Source organism: Protobothrops mucrosquamatus, unplaced genomic scaffold, assembly GCF_001527695.2.
Source record: "Protobothrops mucrosquamatus isolate PMUCROS unplaced genomic scaffold, P.Mucros_1.0 scaffold217, whole genome shotgun sequence".
NCBI classification, from domain to species: domain Eukaryota; kingdom Metazoa; phylum Chordata; class Lepidosauria; order Squamata; family Viperidae; genus Protobothrops; species Protobothrops mucrosquamatus.
The window spans coordinates 377,967-403,916 of NW_015386570.1; the positions used below are offsets into that span (position 1 = coordinate 377,967).

Here is a 25,950-nt window from a genome sequence, read left to right on the forward strand (position 1 = left end):
ATTATGATTACACTTTTTTAAATCTACTTTTTATTTCTCATGGAATATCCATTTTTGTTTTTTTGTATTATTCATTAGTAGGAAAATATAAAATGTCACTAACCAATATAGCCGGCCATCAGAAAATGAGTGATGACAATATTCTAATATAATATGCCTCTCAAAAACTAACACCCAAATGATAAACCAAAGCAGAAACACTGTCTTTATATCATTTTAGATTCAAACTATCACTAATACTCAAGAGATATGAACAGATGATACTATCTTTTTGTGGGCATTGTTTTCATGAAGTTTATAGTAAAAGGAAAGACAGAGACTGTTGAGAAGCATATTCCGTGCCTCTTTGTATTCTGTGAATAAAATCTGGTAATACACCGAGCCTTCCCAACTTATGGACTCCATAAGTGTTTGGTCTGTACTCCCAAATTAGGAGTCTACACCACATTAACTGAATTTAATTGAATTTAATTGAACAGTCAAACAATCTAATGCTTACAGTCAATGGACTAAATGAATTTAAACTTTTAATATTTGTAATATTTATTTTTTAAAAAATTCTGAAACAAATTAAAACCTCGATTTTTCAACTATAACATCATTATGTTTACCTTTAAAAGACGCAGAACTCTTACAACACGAAGAAACCGTAATATCCTGATAACATAAATTATAGCATACGTTGGGCTAATTGATCTAATGATATTGATAATTACAACATCTATAATTCCAATGATTATGATTAGTATATCAAACTGGTTCCAATGATGTCGGAAGTAGTTCCTCCCCACTGCAGAAATCTGTTAAAAACAATACAATGATACTAAATAGATAGGCAACATTAAATGTAAATATCACAAGATTCCACAGAAATCACGAGACTCATTTTAAATTATATATTTGTACTTGAAGTTACTGTACAAAAAAAATATCACATAAATGCTAGAACAGTAGGATGCTAAATGTCAGAAAATTTACAGGTTTCCATTTCTAAGAGTGGGTTCCTGCATCACTATATAACCCACAAATAAATTATTATTTATTAGATTTATGTGCTGCCTGACTTCCAACAGCTCTGGGTAGTTTACAAACGATTTAAAGCATGAAAAACATGACAAGAAAAAAGGATAGATATGACAGAATAACAAATTGAGTGGAAACAAAAGAAAGCAATCTAAGTTAAAAGGAGACTAATCATCCCCATCAAAGGCCAGGTCTTCAGGTTCTTTTGAAACAAGGTGGGACGATCTTGGAGAAATTTTGTTCCAGAGTGCAAGCAATGCAACACAGAAGGTGCACTTCTGGAGTCAAAATAGATTGTATTAATTGAAGGAACCTGGACTACATCAACCCTGCCAGATTAGATTGGCCTGGCAGATACTATGGGAGATAGGCAGTCCCTCAAACTCATCCCAGATCACACCAGATGTGCCTCTGAGCCTGAGCTGTCCAGTCAAAGTCAAATGCTGAGTGAATCTGAGCAGTTTGATCTTCCAGATAGCCTAAATAATCCTCACAGATTCCCAACAGATATTCTGAGGAGCTTGCCCTACCCAATAGGAACCAGAACACTCGAAACAAAGCTGCTGGATAGCTATCAGAAGATGCAATAAGGGCAGAGAAATATTTATGTTTTGCCATCCCTAATATGCACTTTTACCCATGTTTGGTCAGACTCACGCTGAATTTTCCTCCAACAGTGCTCCAGCCATATTTCCAAGCACTACATTTCCCAGAGCTGCTCAATAAATGCAAATACACTCTGGGATTAGCACACAGGAAGAGGCCATAGTATAATCCAGGGACACAACCACTCACTTATTCCAGGCAGTGACAAGGCCTCATCTGAATCTCCCACCAGATCCTCAGGAAAAACCCAAGCCTGGATCCATCAATAACCTGTGGGGACCAATCAAACAAGTCCTGTATTCCTGCAGGGAGGAGTGGCATCAGTGAGGCAACAGACAATCAAAGAGTGATCTGCCATAGCAACAAAATAATATTAATGTCCTCCAGATCATACCTCAGTTCCCCTAAAACAAAACCAGATCTAGTGTGTGGCCTCCAGGAAGCATAAGGCCATCAATGATTGGGGGCAGGTCCATGGTTGCCATGGAGGCCATGAACCTCTCCTGGCTCAGTGTCACTGGGTGGCAGATTGAAATCCCCAAGCAACTTGAGAATTGTGAATTCTATTGCCACTTCATCTATGGAATTTAGCTCAGGCAAGGAGGACATTGCTCAGCAGGGAGGATGGTATACAGTGATGACTGTGGATTGACATCTCATATTGCTGTAAACACAGGATTAATGATGACAAAAGCTAATATTTAATAGTTCCAAAGGCAGCTTTTGTTCCAGGTAAACTTTTAACCAGAATTCTATTCCTCATTAAAAAATACCCATTTGTGCACTAAACATTTCCTTTCCAGTCACAGAATAAAAAGTGGCAGGAGAAAATCAATCAGATTAACAAAAGAAGAATATAAGGAAATAACCTGAACCTGCAAGTATGGGGTCAGGAAGGCTAAGGGTCAGCATGAACAAAGCCTTGTTCTAAATGCTGAAAATAATGAAGAAGGATTTTAGGGATTGGTCTGAAACAAGAAGAAAGTCAAGGAAACTGATGGGCTGGAACTGGGAAAGAATGGGAGCTCGTCCCATTGCATGGTGCTTGGGTCTCGAACCTAGGCTATCAGCTTTCCAGCTGACAAGCTCAACTACTTAACAGCTGAGCCATCATGACCCCTTATGTATCAAAACAATGTCTAAAATCACAGTAAAATTGATTCAGAAAATAAACATCATTTACAAATTTCTGTCCCTATCAATATTGATTGGAATCAGCCTTGGAGGAATGAGGTGAACCAACACAAAATTGTGCTACCCATCCCAACTCCCTAAGTTGGCCCCAAAGGATGCCATAGTTGATGGTACTGAAAGCCACTGAAAGATCAAGATGAACACTATCTTCTTCTCCTGTCAGAGACCATCCATAAATTGTGACCAATACTGTTTCTGTCCCATAGCTAGGCCTATGGGAAAAGCATATAGATAATCCATCCAGGATCCTCTGAAATAGCAAAACTACCAGCTTCTCAACCACCTTTCCCTAAAAAGGGAACACGAGAGACTAAACAAAAATTGCCCAAATGGTGGATCCAACCATGGCTTTTTGAGGAGGGGGCATACCAGTGCCTCTTTAAAATATGCCAAAATAATAATAATAATAATAATAATAATAGTAAAGTTGGAAGGGACCTTGAAGGTCATCTAGTCCATCCCCCTGCTCAGGCAGGAAACCCTATACCATTTCGGACAAATGGCTGTCCAGTCTCTTCTTAAAAACTTCCATTGTAGCCAGAATATATTATCCTTCAGTCTGTATTCCTGGCTACATTCCCAGTCTGTATTCTGGCTACATTCCCATTGTAGCCAGAATATATTATCCTTCAGTCTGTATTCCTGGTCAATTATCAGTAGGCTCTGAATATTCTACATGACAAAAATGTTCTCTGTAACTGCGCCTTCTCTGGCCAAAGTTAATAAATACAGCAATCTGCCTCTTTCCTAGGAAGTTTGGCCTAGGAGGCAAAGGGAGCAATATCCCAATAGCCTTTTCCATGGAACTCTGGTTGACAGAAACTGAACCTCTATTTTAGGAGGCTATTTTCTAGGAAATAAAGGTCTTTTTCTACCTTTTCAACTTAAAAACCAAACACCCTAATTTGTGATTAGAACAAGTGATGAGAAATTAGACATGAACTGACCAATACCCTTGTCTGACCCCATAATGCAGGGGTGTCAAACTGCTGGCCCATGGGCCAGATGCGTCATGTCGAAACCGCGCCCACCCCATTGCCGGCAATGGAAAAAAAGGCACGATACATTGCGACACATCATGTGATATGGCGAGTTTGACACCCCTGCCATAATGCATCTTTGTGCCAGCTTAGTTGTAAGGAAGATTCTAGGCCTTCCTTATAGTACTCGGGCCACCTATCTTAGAATGAAAGTGGGCCTATCCTCAGTCTCCATTAGAATTTACATTGTACTGTTGAGAAACAAAAAATTAGAAAGATTCCACAAACCTCATTGTTGAACTGTTAATTGTACAGATAGTCTTTGAGTTACAATTATGATGGAACCTGCCCATCACAGCCATAATTCGGGATGGTCATAAATTGGGTCACTCATGTGACTGACCCAATTTTATAATTCTTTTGCAGCAGTCACTAAGTGAATCACTATGGTAGTTAAGCAAACCATAAGTGAATCACTATGGTAGTTAAGCAAATCAATGGTTCTCTATAAATGAAATAGCTGTTGTAATCTGAAGATCATTGTGGGAAAAGGCAGAAATCCCAGGGAAAGAGTATGCAGTGCCAAGGGGGAGGAAGCAGGAAAGGCCTAAGAGAGACAGTTCAGGACACATGCAGTCATGGGAAACTGGGGGAGGAACTGGGCAGGGTTGGCCTATGCCGTACTTGAGTTACAGGTAGCTAGGGAAAACCTATGAGGGTCAATGACAGCTGCGCGGGGGGGGGGGGGGAAGCAGAACAATTTACAACCTTCCCTACCAGCTTCTTTATTAAGTTTACTTGTGGGAAGCCAGCAGACAAGGTCACAAATAGATATCATGACATCTCAATCGTGACAACTCATATCATGCGGACACCCTGATTGCATGACCACATGGGGCCAGAATTTCAGACCAATCATACGTCCATTTTTTCAGTAATGCTGTAATTTGAACAAACACCAGACAAGCGGACATAAGCCAAGGTCTACCGGTACATCTATTTACTTCAGACCATTGGTTCCGCTTATCTTTAAGGGAAGTTTTATACATGTCCAATGGAGACTGACTGTGCCCCTTAGTGCCAACCAAGTGGAGGACATTAATAATTATGTCCTCTACTGCCCTATCTAAGATAAAATCAAAATCAAAATACTGATGACCAACAAATTTATGGTGCAGGATACTGAACAACAAAACTACCTTCTCACAGGGACAATTCCAATTATTAACAATCAGGTCAACTACCTTTGCCATGCCTTCTTTCAAATTTAGAAATGAAATTTAAAACCCCCAATGATAGTATTGGTTGATTCTTAATTCTCTTGTATGTTTTCTTTATTGTTGTTTACAATTTTATTGTTAACTAATTTTATTCTTCTTTGCTGATATGTCATGTTGTTATGGCCTGTGGTCACAACAGTAAATTATTGAATTATGTGAGTATTGGCGATGGACTGGTAGTATGTGAACCTCAAACCATAAAGTAGAAGATTCTATTATTATATATCTCAATAAAAAATAGTCTTCCATTGTAGCTGATTTCCTGGTCTGGCCTTTCAATCTCTCTTGCCTGATTAATGGTTCTTGCATATTTCCAGCTTACCATTTTATTTTCCTTGTTCTTGAAACTTACAGAAAACATACTGTAACTGTAATATGGCTATTATCTCCTTGGTACGAACACACACGATGCTTGAATTAAAGTTCAGCAAAAGGCAAAATATTATGTTTAGAAAAGCAATTACTACAAAAACACTGAAGAAGTGATAGAACTATATTTTAAATTTATAAAAATCTTTCGGACTTCAATTCATACTTTTGAGTAACATGTATTTATAACATTTCTAACCTGCTTTTCTATTGCAAATAATTAAAATGCATATTCTAGTTATTGAATATATAGTAGGCATGTTTATTTACATTATTAAAAAGAAATATATCATTAATTTATGTAGTTTGTACCTTCAGTATAGCTTCCAGTATGTACAAAGTCAGAAAATAGTAGTTGCACAATTTTAGTTGTGGAAAATATGGTGTATTGGTAGAAAGTAGAAAGTAAAGAGCAATTGGAAAACAGTTCAAAAGGGTTACCACACAACATATATATTCAAACTCCTCCATTATCACTAATTGGTAGCATGTTTTCATAAGCCTGTTTCTGTAAAGGGAAAAAAGTTAGACATGCAATTAATAACAGTCATTTAAACATCTATTACTTTTCATTTCTTAATACCATATATGGACAGTGATCAGTACTGTCCAAGAACCTTGCTCTGAAAGAATAATTCAATAAGAATCCAACTCTGTGATTTTATGAACAGTTAAAGATGCCAAATAGATATAGGAACTCAAATTACTAAAACAAAAAAAGTAGAAGAGAATTATGCTGTTTCCTCTACTAAAACAATTATGTCTGAGGTTTTTTTTAAAACAATGAGGAATAGTATAACTCTTTTAAACTCCTTTTGCCTCACTAAGAAATTTCAAAGCATTTTTGGATTCTCATTATCCAAACTTTAGTTCAATACCTTTCTTCTGTTTATTGCTGTCACTACTGCTTCCTCTGGAGAAGAAACTGTAAGATGTATTTTGGAAGGGATTTGTAGTCCCTATACTCAGAGTTGTTTTCTAAGAGCAATTGGGAAATAATCACTGTGGGCATGACTCCTAGTTTTGAAGCACATAATCCAGATAAGGAGAAAACAATCTTGTATCAATCTCACCCACCACACCTCACTGAAATACATACATAAGGATATGGACTAATTCCAGGAGGGTTATAGTCAAATATTCAGCAACCAGTGGATTTTCAGGTGGAAACATTGCAAACTAACACAGATGATACAAGGGCAAAGAATGGAAGCGGGGTGGTGTGCCCAAACTAATGGAGCTTCTATAAACTAATCACTAGGATAAAGCTGCAAGGTTGCTCATTTTAGCTCTGGAGAGATCTTCCTCATGAGGAAACCCACAGGATCCAAAGGGAATCATAAGTAAAGAGCACCAGGAGCTGCAGAAGAAGACAACATGCTCACAGCCTCAAGGAAAGCACGTTTAAAGGATATTGGGGTTGCTGGATCCATTTTCTAAAGCACTTTTGGATACAGCAGATTTAAACTTTAAGGAGACCTTCAAAGCATTAGAGCACCCAAATGAATGTACCTTTGACTTTGGAAAACATTAATGTAAAAATTAAGGATACAACTATAAAGAATTAAAAATAATTAAAAGCAAAAAGCTTGCAAGAAGTTTTGAATGCAAAAGTTAAAAATGGATTAAAGAAATATCAAATTTGGAATTTTGCCTTATTTAAGTATTTTTTAATTAATTGGATAAATAACACCTACCTCCATTGGAAACAGGATTGTTTAAACGTGCTAAGGAGGATGATTGGCTGACTTTGCTAATCAAAGAAATAAGTAGAAAAAGGGAAAGAAGTTATGAAATCATGTGACTACAGGAGCCAAATAGGATTAAGAGTTACAGAGATTGTTACAGACAGAAGAGAAGAGATGAACATTTACAGATAGACAACAAATAATAGATAAAGGAATTATGCCAGGGTCTCTATAAAGGATGCTTGAAGAATTAGAAAACAATGTTATAATATCAATAACTGCATCAGTGCCTGCACCAGTCAAAAGAGACCACGCTACCCTCAAAGAGAGAATGGAGGAGAGATTTGGAATTATGGAATATGGAAAAATATGGCAGAAAAGATAAATAAAAGAATGGAAGATTCTGTAATACAGATAAATGGAGACATTAAACAAATCAAAGCAAAAATAGAAATATTTGAAAATGAGACAGAGGTATTCCCCAACTTATGGTCATTCATTTAATGACCAAAAATACAACAGTGCTGAAAAAAGTGACCTACAATAGGTGCTTGCACTTATGACCATCAGAGTGTCCCAGTTGTTACATGAGCAGAACTAGGACACTTAGCAACCAGCATGTATTTACAGTGGTTGAAGCACTTATGGAGCACACACGATTGCCGTTTACAATCTTTCCAAGGGACTTCTGCCACTGAGGTCAGGTGGAAACTGGATTTGCTTTAATAAGTGCATGGTTCGTTTAACCACCACAGCAAAAAAGGTCATAAAATCAGGCAAGACTTAATTAACTACTGCATTGCTTAGTGACAGAGGTTCTGGTCCCAAATGTGGTCATACTGTAAGTTTAGGACTGCCTATAATAAATTGAGATATGGAAAAGGATTTAGACAATTATTAGAATTAAGAAAGAAAATTGTTTTAGGTAGAGCAGTTCCAGAAGAACCTGGTGATGACATTAGAGAAGGTAGAATTTCTAATAACATTTTTGGAGTGGAATGAAGAAAATATGAATGCAGAAGTGGACGTGTATAGAATTAATACAAGATATGCAAAATTAAGAAAAGTACCAAGATGTACATTTTGTCAGAAAGAAGACATAGAATTAATACAAGATATGCAAAATTAAGAAAAGTTCTAAGATGTACATTTTGTCAGAAAGAAGACAAGATACCAGTTCTACAACATTTCCATACAAAATTAAGGATAAATCATTTTGACTTGACTTCGTCCAAAGAGCAAGAGATTTTTATGAAAGATTCACAGAAGAGGTGAAAAAAATGCAGTTGGATCAAAACGAGGGAACCATGCAATAAATATAGAAAGATGAAAAAGAGACCATAAAGTTGGATGCTACTTCATAGACTTTTCTGTTTATAAAATAAATATGGATTTTAAATGCCTAAGATAGATTATAGATGGGACAAATGTCCCTCAAAAAATAAAGCAAGTATTTCGTTACTTGAAAAATTAAAACAAGATGTAATTTGCTTATAAGAAACACATATAAGAAAAAGATAAAAAAAAAAAGATTTATAAAAATTTGGGATAAGAATTTATGCCACAGCCAAGAAAAATAGAGTTGCTTTGCATATAAATCCAACCAAAATGGATAATGGATGATAAGCATGGCAGATTTGTAGTTGCTGAAATTAATTGGAATGAAACTAATGTCATGATATTAGGAATAAATAGGCCAAATAACAATAAAATCATATTTTTTAAAGTAACTTATGGAAAACTGATAGAATTATTTGGAGACCGGAATGGAATACTTTGCCCACAAAAAGATAGAACTTCTGAAAAAGGAATTAAATCAACACAAAGTAAATTGCCCAAAATATTTTTGAAGGATGTTGAGAGATTATAAATATACACAGACGCCGTGTAAGATGGCGATTCCAAGGAATATATGAACTTTTCTGAAAGATACAGATCCTTCTCAAAAATAGATGTTTCTAAGTTTTTCTAAGATGAAAGATTTATATGATCTAAAGAGAAACCAAGTATAGTATTTCTAAGAAACTCACTAGATGCACAAAGAAGAGTTATTAAGAAAACCTTTTTCATATTACAGGTAGTCCTCCACTTACGATGTAAGTATTTTTAATAAAAGACTGGAAAACGTTTTGCTGAAAATAGAAAAAAAGTGAAAATGGTGATTTCTGGATTCGATGATTACAAAAACAGAATAAGAGACTGAAGGGATTTTTGTAATATTAATAATAATAATAATAATAATAATAATAATGAGTTCATAACTGCTGTGAAGAAGGTTGGAAATTGCTCCTTTAATTATTATTTTTCTTTCATTAACTGTACTTTTCTCTGTGCTTTTTCTTTCTTTCTCTTTATATATCTCTGCTTGTCTTTATATTTTAAAAAAAGATATTCAGCAGCCAGATTCCCTTGAGACTAAATCATCTTTTTCTCCAGCTTGCAAGTAAACTATATATCTCAATGGACCCATGCAAATTATAATTTATAAACAGTCTTAGAACTGACAATTGATCATGAAAGTCAATTATGATCTTCACAATTTTCTGAGCAACTTAATTTTGAGAATTTTCAACATTCTTTCTTATAAATCAGCCTTAGAAACTGAATACTAGTCTCTACTAGCCATTCTGATATCGAGTTTCCAATTTGGAATGTAATTACAAATTACAAATTTGTACAAATTTGGAATGTAATTACAGTTCCTTTTTTCTGCATTCAACAACATTGAATGCTATTTCAGGACTAGATCTTGCTGAATTGGAATGAAAACTAACTTCCAATAAATCTGGGTACTTGGGCCCAGTAGTTCTTGATTAGTAGTTATTCAGTATCCCAATTATTAAGGTTAGAATATAACAGTGCATATATCACCTTCATTATATAAAAATGTTAATATTTTCCATCATACATATTTTAATATCTATTAATGTATACTAACTTTGATGGCTTAAAGCTTTCCTCTTTCACAGAGTGAACCCATTCAGTTAGCCAGTTCTTAATTGTGACCAATATGCCTTTGCTTTCCCAATAGGTTTTTACTTCATGAATATTCATAAACCTGGAATAATTAAAAGCATATACTTTAAAACAAGATAGCGAATATAAGATAATTCTCGATACTTTTGCCACAAATACAGGTAATCCTCAAACTATGGCTATTTGTTTAACAACCATTCAAAGTTACAGCATTGTTGAAAAAAGTGACGTGTGGTCTTCACACTTACGGCTGTTGTAACATCCTTGCAGTCACATGATCAAAATTCAGGTATTTGGCAACCAATATGCATTTATGATGGTTGCCGGATCCCAGGGTCATGTGATTGCCATTTGTGACCTTCCCAGAGGGCTTCTGAGAAAAGTCAATGGGTGAATCCAGATTTGCTTAACAGCTATAGTGATTAACTTAACAATTGTGGCAAAAATGGTTGTAAAATTGAATGACTGCATCACTTAGCAACAAAGGTTCTGGTTCCAATTGTGATAGTAAGCTGAGGACTTCCTGTATGTTGCTTTGGATCATTTTTCACAATAAATAAATGAACAAGTACAATATTTTTGACATATAGTTGTTTAGATCACATTTCAGGTCATTTTCATGCAGAAGTACTGAAAATGCAAAAAAGTTCACAAAGTTTTAACACCATTGTAGTTGCACATAAAAATGTAAAGGAAAAAAAAGGAAAAAGGGAAAATATAACAAACAAGGAAAAAGAAAAAGAATAATCAGTAAAAACACTTATTGGGAAAATCACATAATTTTAAATTCCCTATTGTACCTGACTGATGTAACATAATCGTTTTTCTCAACACTTTTTTTAGTTACTGTCTTTGAGTCAATTATTTTCACCTTGAAAACTGTACTGTTAGGTTCCTGAGTTTGCCTTATTATGTGAATATCTGTATATCAGGAAACCATTCTTACTGAAATTTTCTGTTATGAATATATACTGCTAATGTTACTATTGTTGCATATTCCCCAAGTTTGGTTTCCCAATCTGATATTGTTGGCAATGTAGATAATATATTCAAGTTAGTGATCATAATTTAAGCAGTTTTAAATATTACCACTTTCAATATGTTTTTTAAACTTCTCTCCATAATCTGGTTTAATACTTTTGAAATTTCAAATTGAATTTGCTGCTACCTGTCAAACAGAATCCCAAATACTTGTTGTATATTAATTTTTTTGTATATTATTTTTTTTGTATATTAATTTTATATGTTGAGAATTCATCAAAACCCTTGTTTTTATCAGCTCCTTTATTGCATTTTGCAGTTGCATGATGGTTAGTACACTATCTGCATAGTATTTTAAGTTTTACCAGTGAAGGAGAATATTTGTAGCTCGGGGTTGAAATGAAGGGTCTTTGGTGCTCTCTGAACTTGTTTTCTTGCAGACATTTCATTAATAGTGCACTGTTAGGCTTATCAGATATGGATTGATTTATGGCTTAAAACAGTTAAATAAGAGATTAGATTGAATAAAAACTAATTAAGATTTGAACTTAATAATAACTTGTTTTGTCTATGTATTAATATGCTTTGGATACAGTAATTTTGGGAGGACGTTAAAGAAATTTGATATAGATATTGAGGGATTGATTGTTAGATTATAAAGAATAATAGAAATAGAAAGGTATTTTTTCTTTTCTTTCTTTTTGTCTTGTCTTTGTTTTTGTTTTTTTCTCTTCTTTTGTTTTTTTCCCTTTCTGATTTGAATTAATATTTTCTTTTCTTATTAGAATTGATAGTTACGTGTAATGGAAGAGGAATAAGAAAAAAGGATGAAATGATATAATAAATGCTTATTGAATATGTTAAGGGAAAAGGTTATGGGGAGACCTCCAAAGTGTTAACTAAGTATTTAGATTAGAAATATGGAACATAATAAGTGAAATAGGTAAACTCAATACAGGATTCGGATTTGTAGATCTATTTAGACGAAAGATTATTGAGGATTGCTATGATTGATTTAGTTGTATTGTAATATATCAATCTGAATATAATATGTCATTAGAGGGAAAAAGAGGAGGTTTTTAATGACTTAATTTGAACTTTATGAATATGACTTTGTTTTGTGGACAATTGACTGCCCTGCCACCACATTGTTTCTTAAGCACTTGTTTGTAAAATGAAAAAAACAATAAAACTTGTTTAATAAAAAAAACAGTGCACTGATGATGTTACCTAGTTAAGGTAATGAAACGTTTGCAAGAAAACAAGCAAGCTCAGAGAGCACCAAGGATCCCTCATTTTAAGTTTTATTTCTCTCCTTGAGTCTTGATACCTGATACGTTTTTTTGAAAACTTATTTGCTAATACTTCTAAAGCAATCAAGAATAGTAAATGAGAAACAAAGCAGACAGCCTTATCTAGTATCTTTACTCATTGAAAAATTTGTAGCTGTTTTATTAGCTATGATCTTTGTTATTTGCCCTTGATATATATTTTTAACCCATGTTTTAAGTTCTCCAGGATTTTTTTTTATTTAATACTGTAAGTACTATTTCTTTTTGCTGATCTGTAAATCTGTGTGTTGTATTCAAATACCCTATAACTTTCTCCAAAGTTTGTATAGTTTCCACATGGTTGAGAATAGTATTTAATATATTTGATTTGCCATTTGTTTTGAATTTGAAACATGCTTCTTTATGTCTTAAATTGATGTTCTTTTCTCAATTGATAGGCCAACAATTTTTCTGAGCTGTTAATTTCCTTGAAGTTTGGCTTACTAAAAATTCATTTTCTTGTAAGAGTCATCTCCTTCCAAAAGATTTAATTACCGTAGTTACAAATTCCCCTCCCCCTCCCATATTCAGCATTTGATTCTTCTGGCTTTTGATTCTATTTATTTCAAATCTTTGAACAAAATAGCTTTGTGCAGTTTGCTTTATATTTACTGCCAAAGAGATGAATATTATAATCCTTTTATAAACACTTTAATGAATTCCCAAGCTGTGAATAAAGAAATATGAGGAACTGAGTTTATTTGAAAGCTCTTTACTTCATTGGCCTTTCAAGACTGGGCTTGGAAGCAGGTCTGTTTAGTATATGAATAGATTTCATTCAGGAACTCTTAGACCTGTAGGAGCCTGCCAAGCCCAGTCGTAATTAGTGACAGTCATAACTTTTGCTTCGTTTCACTTTTATGATATTTTATACAGCTGGCTATATATTTTTTGTTACATGTATGTTGCATTTTTTTTAAAAAATGTACATCTGCCAGGAGAGTGGGGTGTCGTGCTTTTTATATTGGATTTTTATCTTTGCAAGCTGCTTGGAGTCAATGAGAGTGAGTTAGGTGGCCATATACATTTTATTAAATAAAATAAATAAACAAAATAAAAGTGTAATATTTTATACATGTCAATCAAAGTAATTACAACAATAGCTTCAATGTATCAAATTACAGTATCTACTCTTCTCATTTGGAATATTGAATTACAATAGCTGCATATGCATTATTTTTATTAATTAGTAAGCACTTACTTTCCTTTAATATCGACATAGCTTTCTGCCGCACCTATTAATATTTGGGCAGCATCTTGGTTCAGCATTCCACTGTTATATTGCTTCTGATAACTAGCCTATATTTAAAAAAAAGTCTGAATAAATAGAATTCCAGAACTGTTTACTATTTAACCCATAAAGCAATTATATATATGTAAAATATATTCATTCTATTGCTTGCCTGCATCTAGTCATAGGACCCTGTTAGTTGAACTAAATCTGCTTATGGACTCCACTGAGAAGCATTATCACATCTGATATGAAGCAGCAGTTCTATGTGGTTCTTAATCTCTGATATCACATTATTTTGATATGTGACTGCTTAAAGTTTCAATCTTCAATTCAACCATTATTAACTGATACTCATCTTTAGAGTTCAACCATTCTAATTCTGAGAGAAAAAACGGGTGGGATTGCAATCATTCTGCTGTTTAAATGGAAGTCAGCTTGAATTATCTGTAACAGTTACTGAGAATGTTTTTCCATCTTAAAACTCTAATTGCTTACTAGGGGTCATGTAGCACCTGTGATTTCTCTTTATCATAAAAAATACCAAGTAGTGGATGAAAAAAAGTTGATTTCCTTTTGCTTCTCAGGCCACTGTTTTCTCAGAACATAGAAAAAGGCAGTTCCATTCCCCATGAAAACAGAAAAATGACTCCAGTTAATACCATATATTAAATTTTACCATTCAGAACTTTTTGAGCCTGATAAAGTTCATGACCTAAAGACAAAACAAATCTGCCGTCCTTTCAAGAGATAATCAAATACTTCAAATGAACCCCTAAACTTCAGAACTTCAAAAGAAAATTATAGTCTTCTATAAAAAAGAGCAAAGTAATTTTTGTGCAAAAGATCCTGTTTGCAGGGAGTATAGGTTCTATGAATGTTAAATAGCATCTAAATAATGGTTACATGCATTCATTCATTTCCAAACCATAATCCCCATTACCAGCAAACACCATTTCAAAATAACAAAATGGAAATCAAACAATTAGGGGCCTCAATTAATCTGGAGATCAGAACTTATAACCGGTGAAAAATATATTTGGACCTAGCAAAGATATCTTGGTGAAAAAGTTATTTGTGTATGCTCTTTCATGTAATGTAATGTAATGTCACACCATGTCATGTAATATAATTTCATGTTAGTATGAAACTAGCAGAAAAATTTATACCTGAAACTGTTTGGAGGCAGAGTGTTTTGAGTCCACAGTGCTGAATGCAGATGGCCTTCCATCACCTTAGCCAGTACTGCAATCATCTTTCCTCAAACCCATCACTTTGTTCTTTATTGGCTAGTTAAAAGCATTATTAAAATGGGGATGTGATATAGAAGAACGATTGTCCCCATACACTATTTTCCTAGCATAATTGGACTATATCCATCTGCCCATCTCAAATATATGACTATGGGCAGAATACATGACCCTGGATGGATAAATAATATTTAATAGCAAAATGAAGTGGTTGAAACCACCAAGGAACTATTGGGGGAGTAAGAATAAGGGGACCCCAAAAGCTCTTACTAGTCCTGCTAAATACTTTTGCTCTCAGACTACATACATTAAATATGATATTTAGAACAAAAAACATTAAGGAAAATAAAAATACTAACTATCTGTGCAGTTAAGAGACGTAACCTGGCTTCCTCAAAAATTTCAGCAATTTGTTCAGGATCTCTCTCAAATGTAATATTTGCATTGCATTCTGGACATCTAAGTAATCTGATCAATTGATTATATCCAGTCTGCTAAACAAGTTAGTGAAATAACCTGAGAGTATCATTAGGAAGGTATGTGTATGTTTGAGGAATAAAATTCCTAGGACGAAGTATCTTGCAGACCCAGAGAAGAACATGATCATTACATAAAAATATCCTTAGGTAGGAGAGGGGAGAATGAGAAAGAAACTTAGAATAACTCCTCCTTAATTTAACTAGCACAAATAAAGATCATTCCAGAAATCCACCTACAGTATTTTTTGCTTCCTGAGTTTGCCATTTAAAGGGCTTGAAGTTATGCCACTATTTATTTATTTCTGTACTTATTTATATGCTGCCCATCTTACTATTAAGTGATTCTGAGAGTCTAAATAGTAAGCAAAGGGCTCATCTAAACTCACACCTGATTCAAAATTCACTCTCCTAGCTCAGCTATGATGCCATAGGATGGATTTACTATTTTGGTAACAAAACCACCTTCTTGTTAAAAAACCTATACCGGTCTAAAGTGGCAAATGCAGATTGGGGAAACCTCTGAAATCCCAAAAAGGCTCTTGTAGAGGTAAAAAAAAGAATATGTAGTACTCTTTATGATTTTTTCCACAATAACTTTCCTTGAGATACACTGAGCTGAAAGAGAATGACTGGTCTAGTCACCTAGGGAATCTTTGGTGGCCGAGGATATTAGAAACTGAATCTCTTAACTCCGGTTCTGATATGGAAAGTGTCTTGCCAAACAGTTTTGACAGCAATTTCCAATATGTTAACACAAACCCTAATAAGACTACAACACAGCAGAGTTATAAATCCTGAAATGCTTAAATACTGTTATTGTTATTAAACATAATTATTTCATGAGACAAAGGAGTAAAGCAGACCTAACAGTTGTTGCCGCCCTGAGCAGAAGGAGAACTAGGTCTTATTTATCCTTAGGCCTACTATGATGCAACCCTTGGCCTACTATACTGCAAAGGCAAGAAAAAGGAAAAAGCAAAAACAGTATAAATTACAGGATGACACTGAAATGATTTTGACAAACCCATTTGAATGATCTTATAATTTATCCCTTCCTAGTAGGTCAGCGTGTCAACTATACTATTTTTGAGATAAGGTCAGAGAATATAAACAATTTAGTTTACTAGGCCACTGGTCATTAACTGATTTTTCTCCCTTTCACCACTGAATGTCAGTTCAGCTTGCTCCAACTATTTTTTTAAAGGGGCCCTTTAAGCAGTTCACATGTGGGGTGTAGGTAGCGACATCTCAGATTTAGTAGTGAATGCAATTCACAAGTGTTTTATTACTATATTGTGTATATTCATTTACTTCAATTTATATAGCCGCCCATCTCAAATATATGACTATGGGCAGAATACATGACTCTGGATGGATAAATAATATTTAATAGCAAAATGAAGTGGTTGAAACCACCAAGGAACTATTGGGGGAGTAAGAATAAGGGGACCCCAAAAGCTCTTACTAGTCCTGCTAAATACTTTTGCTCTCAGACTACATACATTAAATATGATATTTAGAACAAAAAACATTAAGGAAAATAAAAATACTAACTATCTGTGCAGTTAAGAGACGTAACCTGGCTTCCTCAAATATTTCAGCAATTTGCTCAGGATCTCTCTCAAATGTAATATCTGCATTGCATTCTGGACATCTAAGTAATCTGATCAATTGATTAACTTCTTCTGCAGTTAACTGCAGGAGGAAGAAAAGAACAGTAGTGTAACTAAAAACAATAATAATGATGTTATATTATTCAGTCAATCGGGAAGAACAATATTTTTCAATAATCTTTTGGAAATAAGCAATGTATATTAATAACAATAACACCAATTAAATAAATAAGTAAGTAAATAATAAATAAATAAATAAATAAATAAATAAATAAATAGGGTTACAGATAACAGGCAATCTGTTAATGGATATTCAGATAAGCAGAATCTATAGATTTTAAATATATATATTTAATTTATAAGTTTAAAAAGTATAAAAGTATAAAAAATACAACCCTCCAATTATTACAAAAACTAAAAGAAAAAAAGAAAAAATATGATAAAACAGAAAAAAATAAACTAAGCATATCAAATGTTAATATAAGATTTTACATTTTAAAAAATCAATTGTTAAAAAGTATCATGGCATCTATGCCAAAGGAAAACATATTGTATCATTTTTTATTAGCTGAAAAGATTGACTTTACACAAATGGATGAATTACATAAAATACACATTACACCCAAACATTAAGATCAGGAACAATAATATTTTTTCATTTTCTCAAATAATTCTCTTATAAATTCCACATTTTTTTATTTATTTATTTGTTTGTTTGTTAAATTTATTTGCCGCCTTATCTAGGTGGCTTACAGTAATAAAAAGGAAGAAAAAAGAAAGTAAAATAATAGAATAAAATAAACAATGACAAAGGAACACAACAAAAATAAATACATAAATATGATAACTCAAAAGATGGAAGGGTGGAGAGGAGAGAGCAAGGGGGGGGGAGGTGAAGTCTGCCATCAATTCATATAGCTATGTGTGTATGTGTGTGTAAAAATAGCAGCTGAATTACATAGTGATTAGTTGATTTTACTAGGCAACAAAAGTAGTCAAAAACCAAACGGTGCAAATTCCATTAAAACTGATGGTCAAACTCTTCACTCTAATTGTCCTAATTGTAAATATTCTTTTTGATTTTATATTAATATCACTCTCTCCATCTAGTTCCTCCATACTTCTTTCTCGCCACTTACAACTATACTGTCCTTTCCTACTCAATTCTCAAGCAGCCTTTATCCTTTCCACATATCTACCTAGGCGTATTTGCAACTTCAAACCTCTCACTGCAAGCTGAATAATGACCAGTTCAATTGTATGATGAAAGCTAATCTCTTGTATTTAGTCATAGCAAAGCTGTAAATACCATAATACTAATTTACATGTTTTCTAAACTATATTTTTATTTAACATTTTATTACTTACTCTATAAGGATAATCTATTTTGATTGCTTTTTCTGCCATTGTCCAGTTTGCATCAGCCAAAAACCGATCAAGTTTTAGCATTGCAAAAGTGTTGGCCTCTATTTTTCTAATACGTTGAACAGCATTAAACATTGCCATACGCTTTGGAAGAGTGATATTACAAAGCCCTGTAGTAAGAGAAAAATAATTGGTTATTATGAAGTGTGTATGAAATACATAAGCATCAATGATAGCCTATAAACTATCATTTTCAGAGATGGACCTAAGATTTTAATAGTACTTTCACACATTATGTGAAAATGTCATGGATTTTAAAAATGGAACAATCGTTTGTTCATAAAACTTGGTACCCAGGAAGGTCTGCAACACTTCTATAACATGCATGATATAGGTCATATTTGCCAAAATTTTGGCACATAAAAATTTCAGTAAATTAAGAAATGACTAAGAAATAATCTAATGTTAGTAATGTTAATAACAGCAATTTCAAAGTAGTTTAATAGTTTAGAAAAAAGACAATTTCTTTAAAAAATATATAGAACAGAAGAAATCTGAAGATACGCCTTCCTTGGTGGATCAAATCTTTATACTTTCTCTAATATTGATCATTGGTATAGCTAAGAACTCAGCAGGTGTCAACACAGAAACTAAGCATGATCAGACCTGGGTAATACTCAGATCGAAATCTCCTGAACCATAGACAAGACTGGCAAATAAAGAAAATTTGCAAAAGACGGCAGTGGCAACTTAAATTTATTTATTTTTCACATTTTTGAACTGCCCTTCTCCCTCAGAAATGCATCTATGAAATCTCCAGGAATAAGCAATGACTCTTGCAATTCCTACTCTCTGGAATGTGACTCCCACCCACCAGGAAATTATTGAAGAACTCGTTGTTCTCTTTGGCCTTGGGGACAAGATGACTGCAGAGCCAAGCTTTTGTTTTGGTTCAATCTGCTTTAGTTTATTTTTGCATTTTGCTCTTCTATGTCAATTGCATTTTTAATCTGTTGGATTTTTTTAAATTGTAAATTGTTTGGGGGTTGGGTAGCCTATAAAATAAAATTTTAAAATAAAATAGCTCAACTTGAAGGAAACTTTATATTCAGTTTTAAGAGAAGCATTGACTTCAATTGCTAACTCTATTTCCACCCATTAACCTCTGTCACATTTCCCACTTTTTTCTCCTGCTCATATCTTTGCCTTTACATTGCTTCTCAGTCCATATCACTAACTCTCTGTATGCAATGTCTTTTTTTCTTTTCTTGAAGTTTCCTTACAATTTTTCCCAGAGGTTATATACAATCTCATTATTATCACCACTTATGCTTCATAAAGGATCCTTTCCCTCCCCACCATGCTTTCTTTCACTTTCTCCTGCTATTTTCTTAACTCTCTGCCCTATTCCACTTCTTTTCTAAAATTTCCTTCCTTTGGCACCATTGCTGACTTTGGCTGTTTTGTGTGTCCTGCAAAGTAACCTTTTATTGCAACTACAAGTTATTTTAATACTGAGTTTTAAATGTTAGTTAGTTACAGTTCACTCTTGTATTTGTTCAGAAGTTAAATGGGAGAAACCCAGAGTCCATCTGTAGAGAACTGCCATCTTGGTGTATTTCAAATAAATTAAAATTATGAAGATGTATTAATATTTGGACTGTGAATTACAATTTAGAATATGAAGATATTACGTACCATACATTATGTAAAGAATGTTTGTGATTTGACAATCAAAGTATAAAAATGGAAAATTATTAAAATAGATATAAATTTAAAGCACACTTATGTGTGCATTCATATGTAGAAATTTGTTTGTGTATGCAGCTCCAGTTAAACTTGGCTTGAAATTCTGTGTAAATCTGAAGTTAAATTCTTATCCAGATAATGTTTGCACCTTAAAAACTTCATTAAAGGATTCCAATTCAAATTACTGGAAAAGTAGATGATTTTACATATAATTTTCTTACTTAACTAAAAATTGGCTACATTGATGTTAATCAAATTACAGCATTTTCCTCAAATTTGCATTTGATATATAATATGCAAGTATTCAATACATTTAATAGCATAATCTGACAGACTAACTCAGACATGTCCAACTGCATTCAGTAGGAAATATTTCCAGGAAAATGTACACAGTCTACCTGGTAGAAACTGAATAGAAAAACAAATATTTTTAAAATGGTATGTTTAAGGTGTCACCTAAGGTTACAACCAGCGTCTTCACAGTGGTTGAATTAATAATCAAGGTTAACAGTGATGCAGTTCCAGAATGCATTAATATCTGAAACACAAAAATTGTTATAATTAGCAACCTCATAAAATGTTTGTACATTTATGATATCATATTTTAAGAGAGCAAGGCAAAGTAGAAAGAATAATACAGATACATATAGTACAATTTCACCTGATAAGTTGACAAAACAAAATTAAACATAACTAATTACAGTAGTATAGTCCTGGATTTTGAATTGAAACCAGAGTTTATTCCCCATAAAAAAAAGGAGCTAAAAAAGAAAAAGCATTAATTTAGGTTCTCCACCTACCCCTTCACTACCACTAATTGCTCACTCAATATTTTAACAAAAAACTTTACAATCAACACTAATTTACTGTAAGAACTGAATTTGAAGAAACAGAAAGGGAGTTGAGACCAAGATGTATTTGCCTCCAGATCTATTGTACTTGAAATTATAATGAGAAGATTAGAAAATAATTGCAATAAAAGCTGGGGCTTTAAGCACTAAAATTCTAGGGAGAAAGGCAATGACACAATTAAACAAAATCATGGAAGATAAATATTTATATCACAACAAAAATTGGAGTAGGTAAAACAGTATCTTTCTAGTGATAAAATGTAACTGTAAAAGTTGGACATTGAAAAAGAACAAAAGATACCTTCAAATTATTTGTTTAGAGATGTTAACCAAGAGTACTGTGAACTGCAAAACAATCAAACCATCCATTCTAGAGCAAGAGAGACTGATTACTATCTTGAGGCAATGATCTTGAAGCAGAAACTCATTAGTTTCACTTCTAAATATATTTGAATATTAATATTCAGGAAAACAGTTAAAATACTGCTTTTCCCTGATCTTCCAGAAATGTTTTGGATGGAATTAGCTAGCACTTATTAGAAAACTGATATTGATTGATTGATTTATAATATTTCTTAACACATCTCCCTCAGAGATCATGCTTTCCCATTATTCCATCCATATATTATAATTAAAATGTTTAACCCTCCTTATTATACATTGTTTGACTGGATCTTCTGTTTCAAATTTTAACAAAAGTTTATACATTTTAGCGTTTCTATATTTATTTGTACATGTGATTCTATTTCACTCAGTCTTAACAATATTAAAAACCATAAATGTTGCCTATTTTACATTTTTTAAAAAATTGTAAATATGACAACTATTGGCAACTATATCCCCCTGCCATTAGTTCTTCTCTTGATTTTATTTTCCATTTCTCTTGACAAAATTCTAATATCTCATTATAAGTTAGCCATTGGTGTTTGCCTATTACTTCTTGCCTATAACATGTTTCCTGTGCAGAAACTACAAAGGGTTTTTTGGGGGGTAAAACCTGGATTTATATCGATTCAATATTCTCAATATAGTACATCTAACATAATGATTTTTGAAATCCACATTAACTTTGACTTTCTATTATGCCACAAATATCCATGCCCTGAAACCTCAGGTCATGTCCTTCTAACTTCAAAAGTTTTCTACTGTACTTCTCAGCAGCCTCCATTGTTTCATCCAAACCAAATAGCAAGCTGCAGAATAAAATTTCAAACTATTGAATGTTTTTGTATTATATGGTATTAAGCCACTAGAATCAGTAGGATGAGTAGTATAAGAGAGTCACCTTGGGTGAGATAGTGGCATATAAGTTTGATAAATAAATACAAATAAATGTCTGTGTACTTCAGTAATCAAAAAGATTATGTATTGGTAATCACCTTTAAAGCCCTTCATGGCATGGGTCCAGGTTACTTAAGGGGCTGTCTCATACCAGTGGGATTGGCCTGCCCCACCCATGCCAGCAAAGGGGGCATGCTGCAGGCGCCATTGGCAGGGTATTCCACTTGGCAGGGTCCAGGAGGGCCTTCTCTGCCATTGTTCCTGCCCTTTGAACATCTTGCTCCCCAGAGTGAGGTCTGCTCCAACTCTATTGACCTTCCACAAGAGCCTAAAGACCTGGCTCTGTCAGTTGGCTTGGGGCTCCAAAGGAGGGGCTTCATGATGGGGATGGTTTATAAATAAATATCTAATCTCACCTCCCCTCTGATCATCATACTCTGTCCCCCCATCTTTTAGCTATTATATTTTGTATTTTTATATTTCTATAGTATTTTATTTATATAGTTTATCTTTTTAATATTGTAATTTGCCCAGAGCTACCCTCTGGTAAGGTGGGTGACCAATAAAATTGATAAATAAAATAAAAAATAAGATACTTGTTTGATCATGTTAACATCCCTTTAAACAAAATAATTTACAAGTATTTACAATTATTTGTTTAGTGACTGCTCAAAGTTTGGCCTGGAAAATTTGTTGTTGAGCACATGTGACTACACAATATTTTATTACCTTTGTGATGTGGTCATTAAATGAATCACCACAGTCGTTAAATGAGACATCATATGATTCCGATGTGAGACTTTTCCTGCCAGCTTGACTTTGCCTGTTGGAAGCTAGCTGGAAAGGTCACAAATGATATTCACATGGCCATAGGACACTGCACACACCATAAATACACGATGGTTGCCAAGAGCCCAAATCACAATTACAACCATAGGGATGCTGCAATAGTCGTAAGTTCAAATTGTCACTAAATGAATGGCCATAAGTAAAGAGCTACCTGTATGCCTATTTTATATTTTTAATAAAAATAAAAATCTCATATATTTTACAAATCAAATTGAACTATATTTTTATTATAATGTCCAATGTGCTGGGTATGCCTCCAGGCTTTAAAAAGCAGCTCCAGACGACATTTTGCTAAAAAGATTTCCATAGGTTTAATTCCTAATATAAATTTATTAGAAATGTTGATTTTCAAGATATTAATTTATTTTTACCTGGGTCTTAATGCTAGCCTCAGCTGGAGTCTCACTCTGTGTCTGGCTAATTTGAAGAGCCATGTTCAAAGTAAAAGTGCCTCTCATTCCACTCCAAACAATAATAGCTCCCCAACGCCAATTAAATCCATAGCCAAGTCGACTCAAAAAAGGACTCAATGTCAAAATAACTAAAAACCTAAGTAAATAAAATGTAAAAATTAGCAAAAACATATTTAAAATAGTGCAATTTTATATCATGATCAAAAATTAAAATACATTTATTAAAGAAATAATTAATCTTTATCATTTACAAGATAAAAGACTGCATTTATCAATCAATATAAAAGTTTGTTATTAAACAAAAATATGTCACATTATTGTTTCTTTCATATAAACATTGTCTTTTCTCTAGAAGCTCTAAACAACATACACGGGAGTTTTCCCTTATTCCCATAATCTTATGAAGCTGATTAATTTGAGAAAAAGTAATTGGCTCAAAGTTATGCAGTGAACTCCTCTATAATTGGAGACTTATTTGTGTACGTAATGGGAAGACCCTGAGTTTCTCCACCTCAAATCAAACAACATAACTATTAAGCTACATTGGATTTCCAGTGTATTATTCAAATACTCTCTTCATATCTTTTTCCCCCAAAACATAGGTGTTACAAAATCTTAATACTCTCATGTTGATTAAGATCACTATGATTGGTTTTAAGTTATACTGTAATTTACTGAGCTCTAAACACAGCTTACAATGCCCACAAAAAGGATGACTCTGACTTCAGGTTTTTTTTTAAACTTTCTACCTCTTTTTTTCCTGTCCTGTTTAATATTTTTTTAAGTTAAGCTTTCTGGAAAACTCCAAAACTTCCACATTCTTGACATAGTGTGTGTGTATATATGTATGTATGACACATAATGTCAAAAATGTGGAAGTTTTGGAGTTTTCCAGAAAGCTTAACACACACACACATTGTAGATATTGATCCCCCCCCCCGGGGTATGGTATATGCAGCACCTAAAACACTGGCATAATTCATTTCAACCATTATGGAAGATTTTCTATATTCAACAGCAGAAATTTAATGGGAAACAGTTCTATAGTTTGAATCAAAGGTTTTTGACAGCTTCTTATTTGTTTGTTTACCAAATTTATATGCCACTCATGCCGCTCATCTCACAGTTCGAGGTGACAATAACTGTAGCACTAAGAGTCTATGGAGATTCTCAGTCATCCAGGTCACAGTTATCCCAAAGATGCTTTTTTAGGAGGGAACAGGACTTTCTTGTTTTTCTTTGAAGACATTTTGCTTCTCATCCAAGAAGCTTCTTCAGCTCTGACTGGATGGTGGGGAATGGAAAGATTTATACTCCTTCAGACAGCTGTTCATTTGTATTCTTTTAGCAAGTTGTTAATGCTACCTGGAGGCTTATCTATGTCTCCAGGGTCACCTGAGTAGTGCAAATGTGTGTGGAGCCTTCTTGGAACTGTTGAAAGGACTGTGTTGTAGACTGGAGATAGATGATGTCGTATCCCTCCCCTCTGTTGAGAGAGGACTATTCAATGTTGACATAGATGGCCTCTTTGACCCCTCCTTCAAACCAGCAGTCCTCTCTGTCCAAAATGTGGACTTTGTTGTCTTCGAAAGAGTGGCCTTTCTCTTGTAAATGCAGATGGACTGCTGATTCTTGTTCTGATGGGTTTGTACTCCTATGTTGTGCCATACATCTATGAAGTTGTTGTTTCATTTCCCCACATGGCTGCACATGGCTCACTGCATTGTACTGCATATACCACTTTGCTCAGTTTGTGTCTAGTTGTTTTATCCTTGGGGTGGACAAGCTTCTGCCTTAGTGTATTCTTAGGTTTGAAGTGTGTAAATATGTTGTGTTGGTTGAAGATCCTCCTGAGCCTTTCTGATATTCCTGCAACATATGAATGACTACGTTGCTTCATTTATTGTTTTCTTCATCTGTTACGGAGGAGCTCTTGCTAGGTCTTTTTTGAGATTTGATGAAGTCCCACTTGGGATAGCTACACGTTCTGAGGGCTTCCTTGATGTGTTTTATTTCTTTTTCTTTTCCTTCTTTGCTGGTAGGCAGGCCTTCAGCTCTGTAGTGTAGGGTTCTGATAACTCCCGTTTTGTGCTCCAGTGGGTGGTGTGAATCAACATGTAAATACTGATCTGTGTGAGTGGGTTTAATATTCTTTCTCTGTATGTGTGTTTGTGTATGCATGCATGTTTGACTGCGGCTTACTTCCAGCCAAATGTTTAGAAGACGGCAACTTAAGAATATTACTTAATTGATATAAGCTGATAGGCAATGTTAGTCAATTCCCCCAAAAGGTAAAAAGAGCAAGTATTTACCTTACAAGATTCAGTGAAAGGTAGACTGTTACAATGTAAAAAAAAGCACGAGAATTTATATTTGGAAATGTTTTTTGAGCTATCACAACTCCTATTATAAAGTATATAACAATGTGAGCCAAAAATGTC

The 25,950-nt window shown here is 33.8% G+C and overlaps 1 protein-coding gene across 1 annotated transcript in view; it reads right to left on the minus strand.

The window, feature by feature from the left end:
- Nucleotides 1-25,950, minus strand: part of SLC9C2 (solute carrier family 9 member C2 (putative)) — a 54,049-nt gene that overhangs the window by 27,698 nt on the left and 401 nt on the right. The window contains exons 2-9 of the mRNA XM_029283764.1: nt 23,468-23,645; nt 20,572-20,653; nt 18,366-18,536; nt 16,943-17,073; nt 13,630-13,727; nt 10,079-10,198; nt 5,765-5,960; nt 612-800 (exon numbers count right to left, since the gene is read on the minus strand). Coding sequence (XP_029139597.1) covers nt 612-800; nt 5,765-5,960; nt 10,079-10,198; nt 13,630-13,727; nt 16,943-17,073; nt 18,366-18,536; nt 20,572-20,653; nt 23,468-23,645 — 1,165 coding nt within the window. The remainder of the gene's footprint in view (nt 1-611; nt 801-5,764; nt 5,961-10,078; nt 10,199-13,629; nt 13,728-16,942; nt 17,074-18,365; nt 18,537-20,571; nt 20,654-23,467; nt 23,646-25,950) is intronic.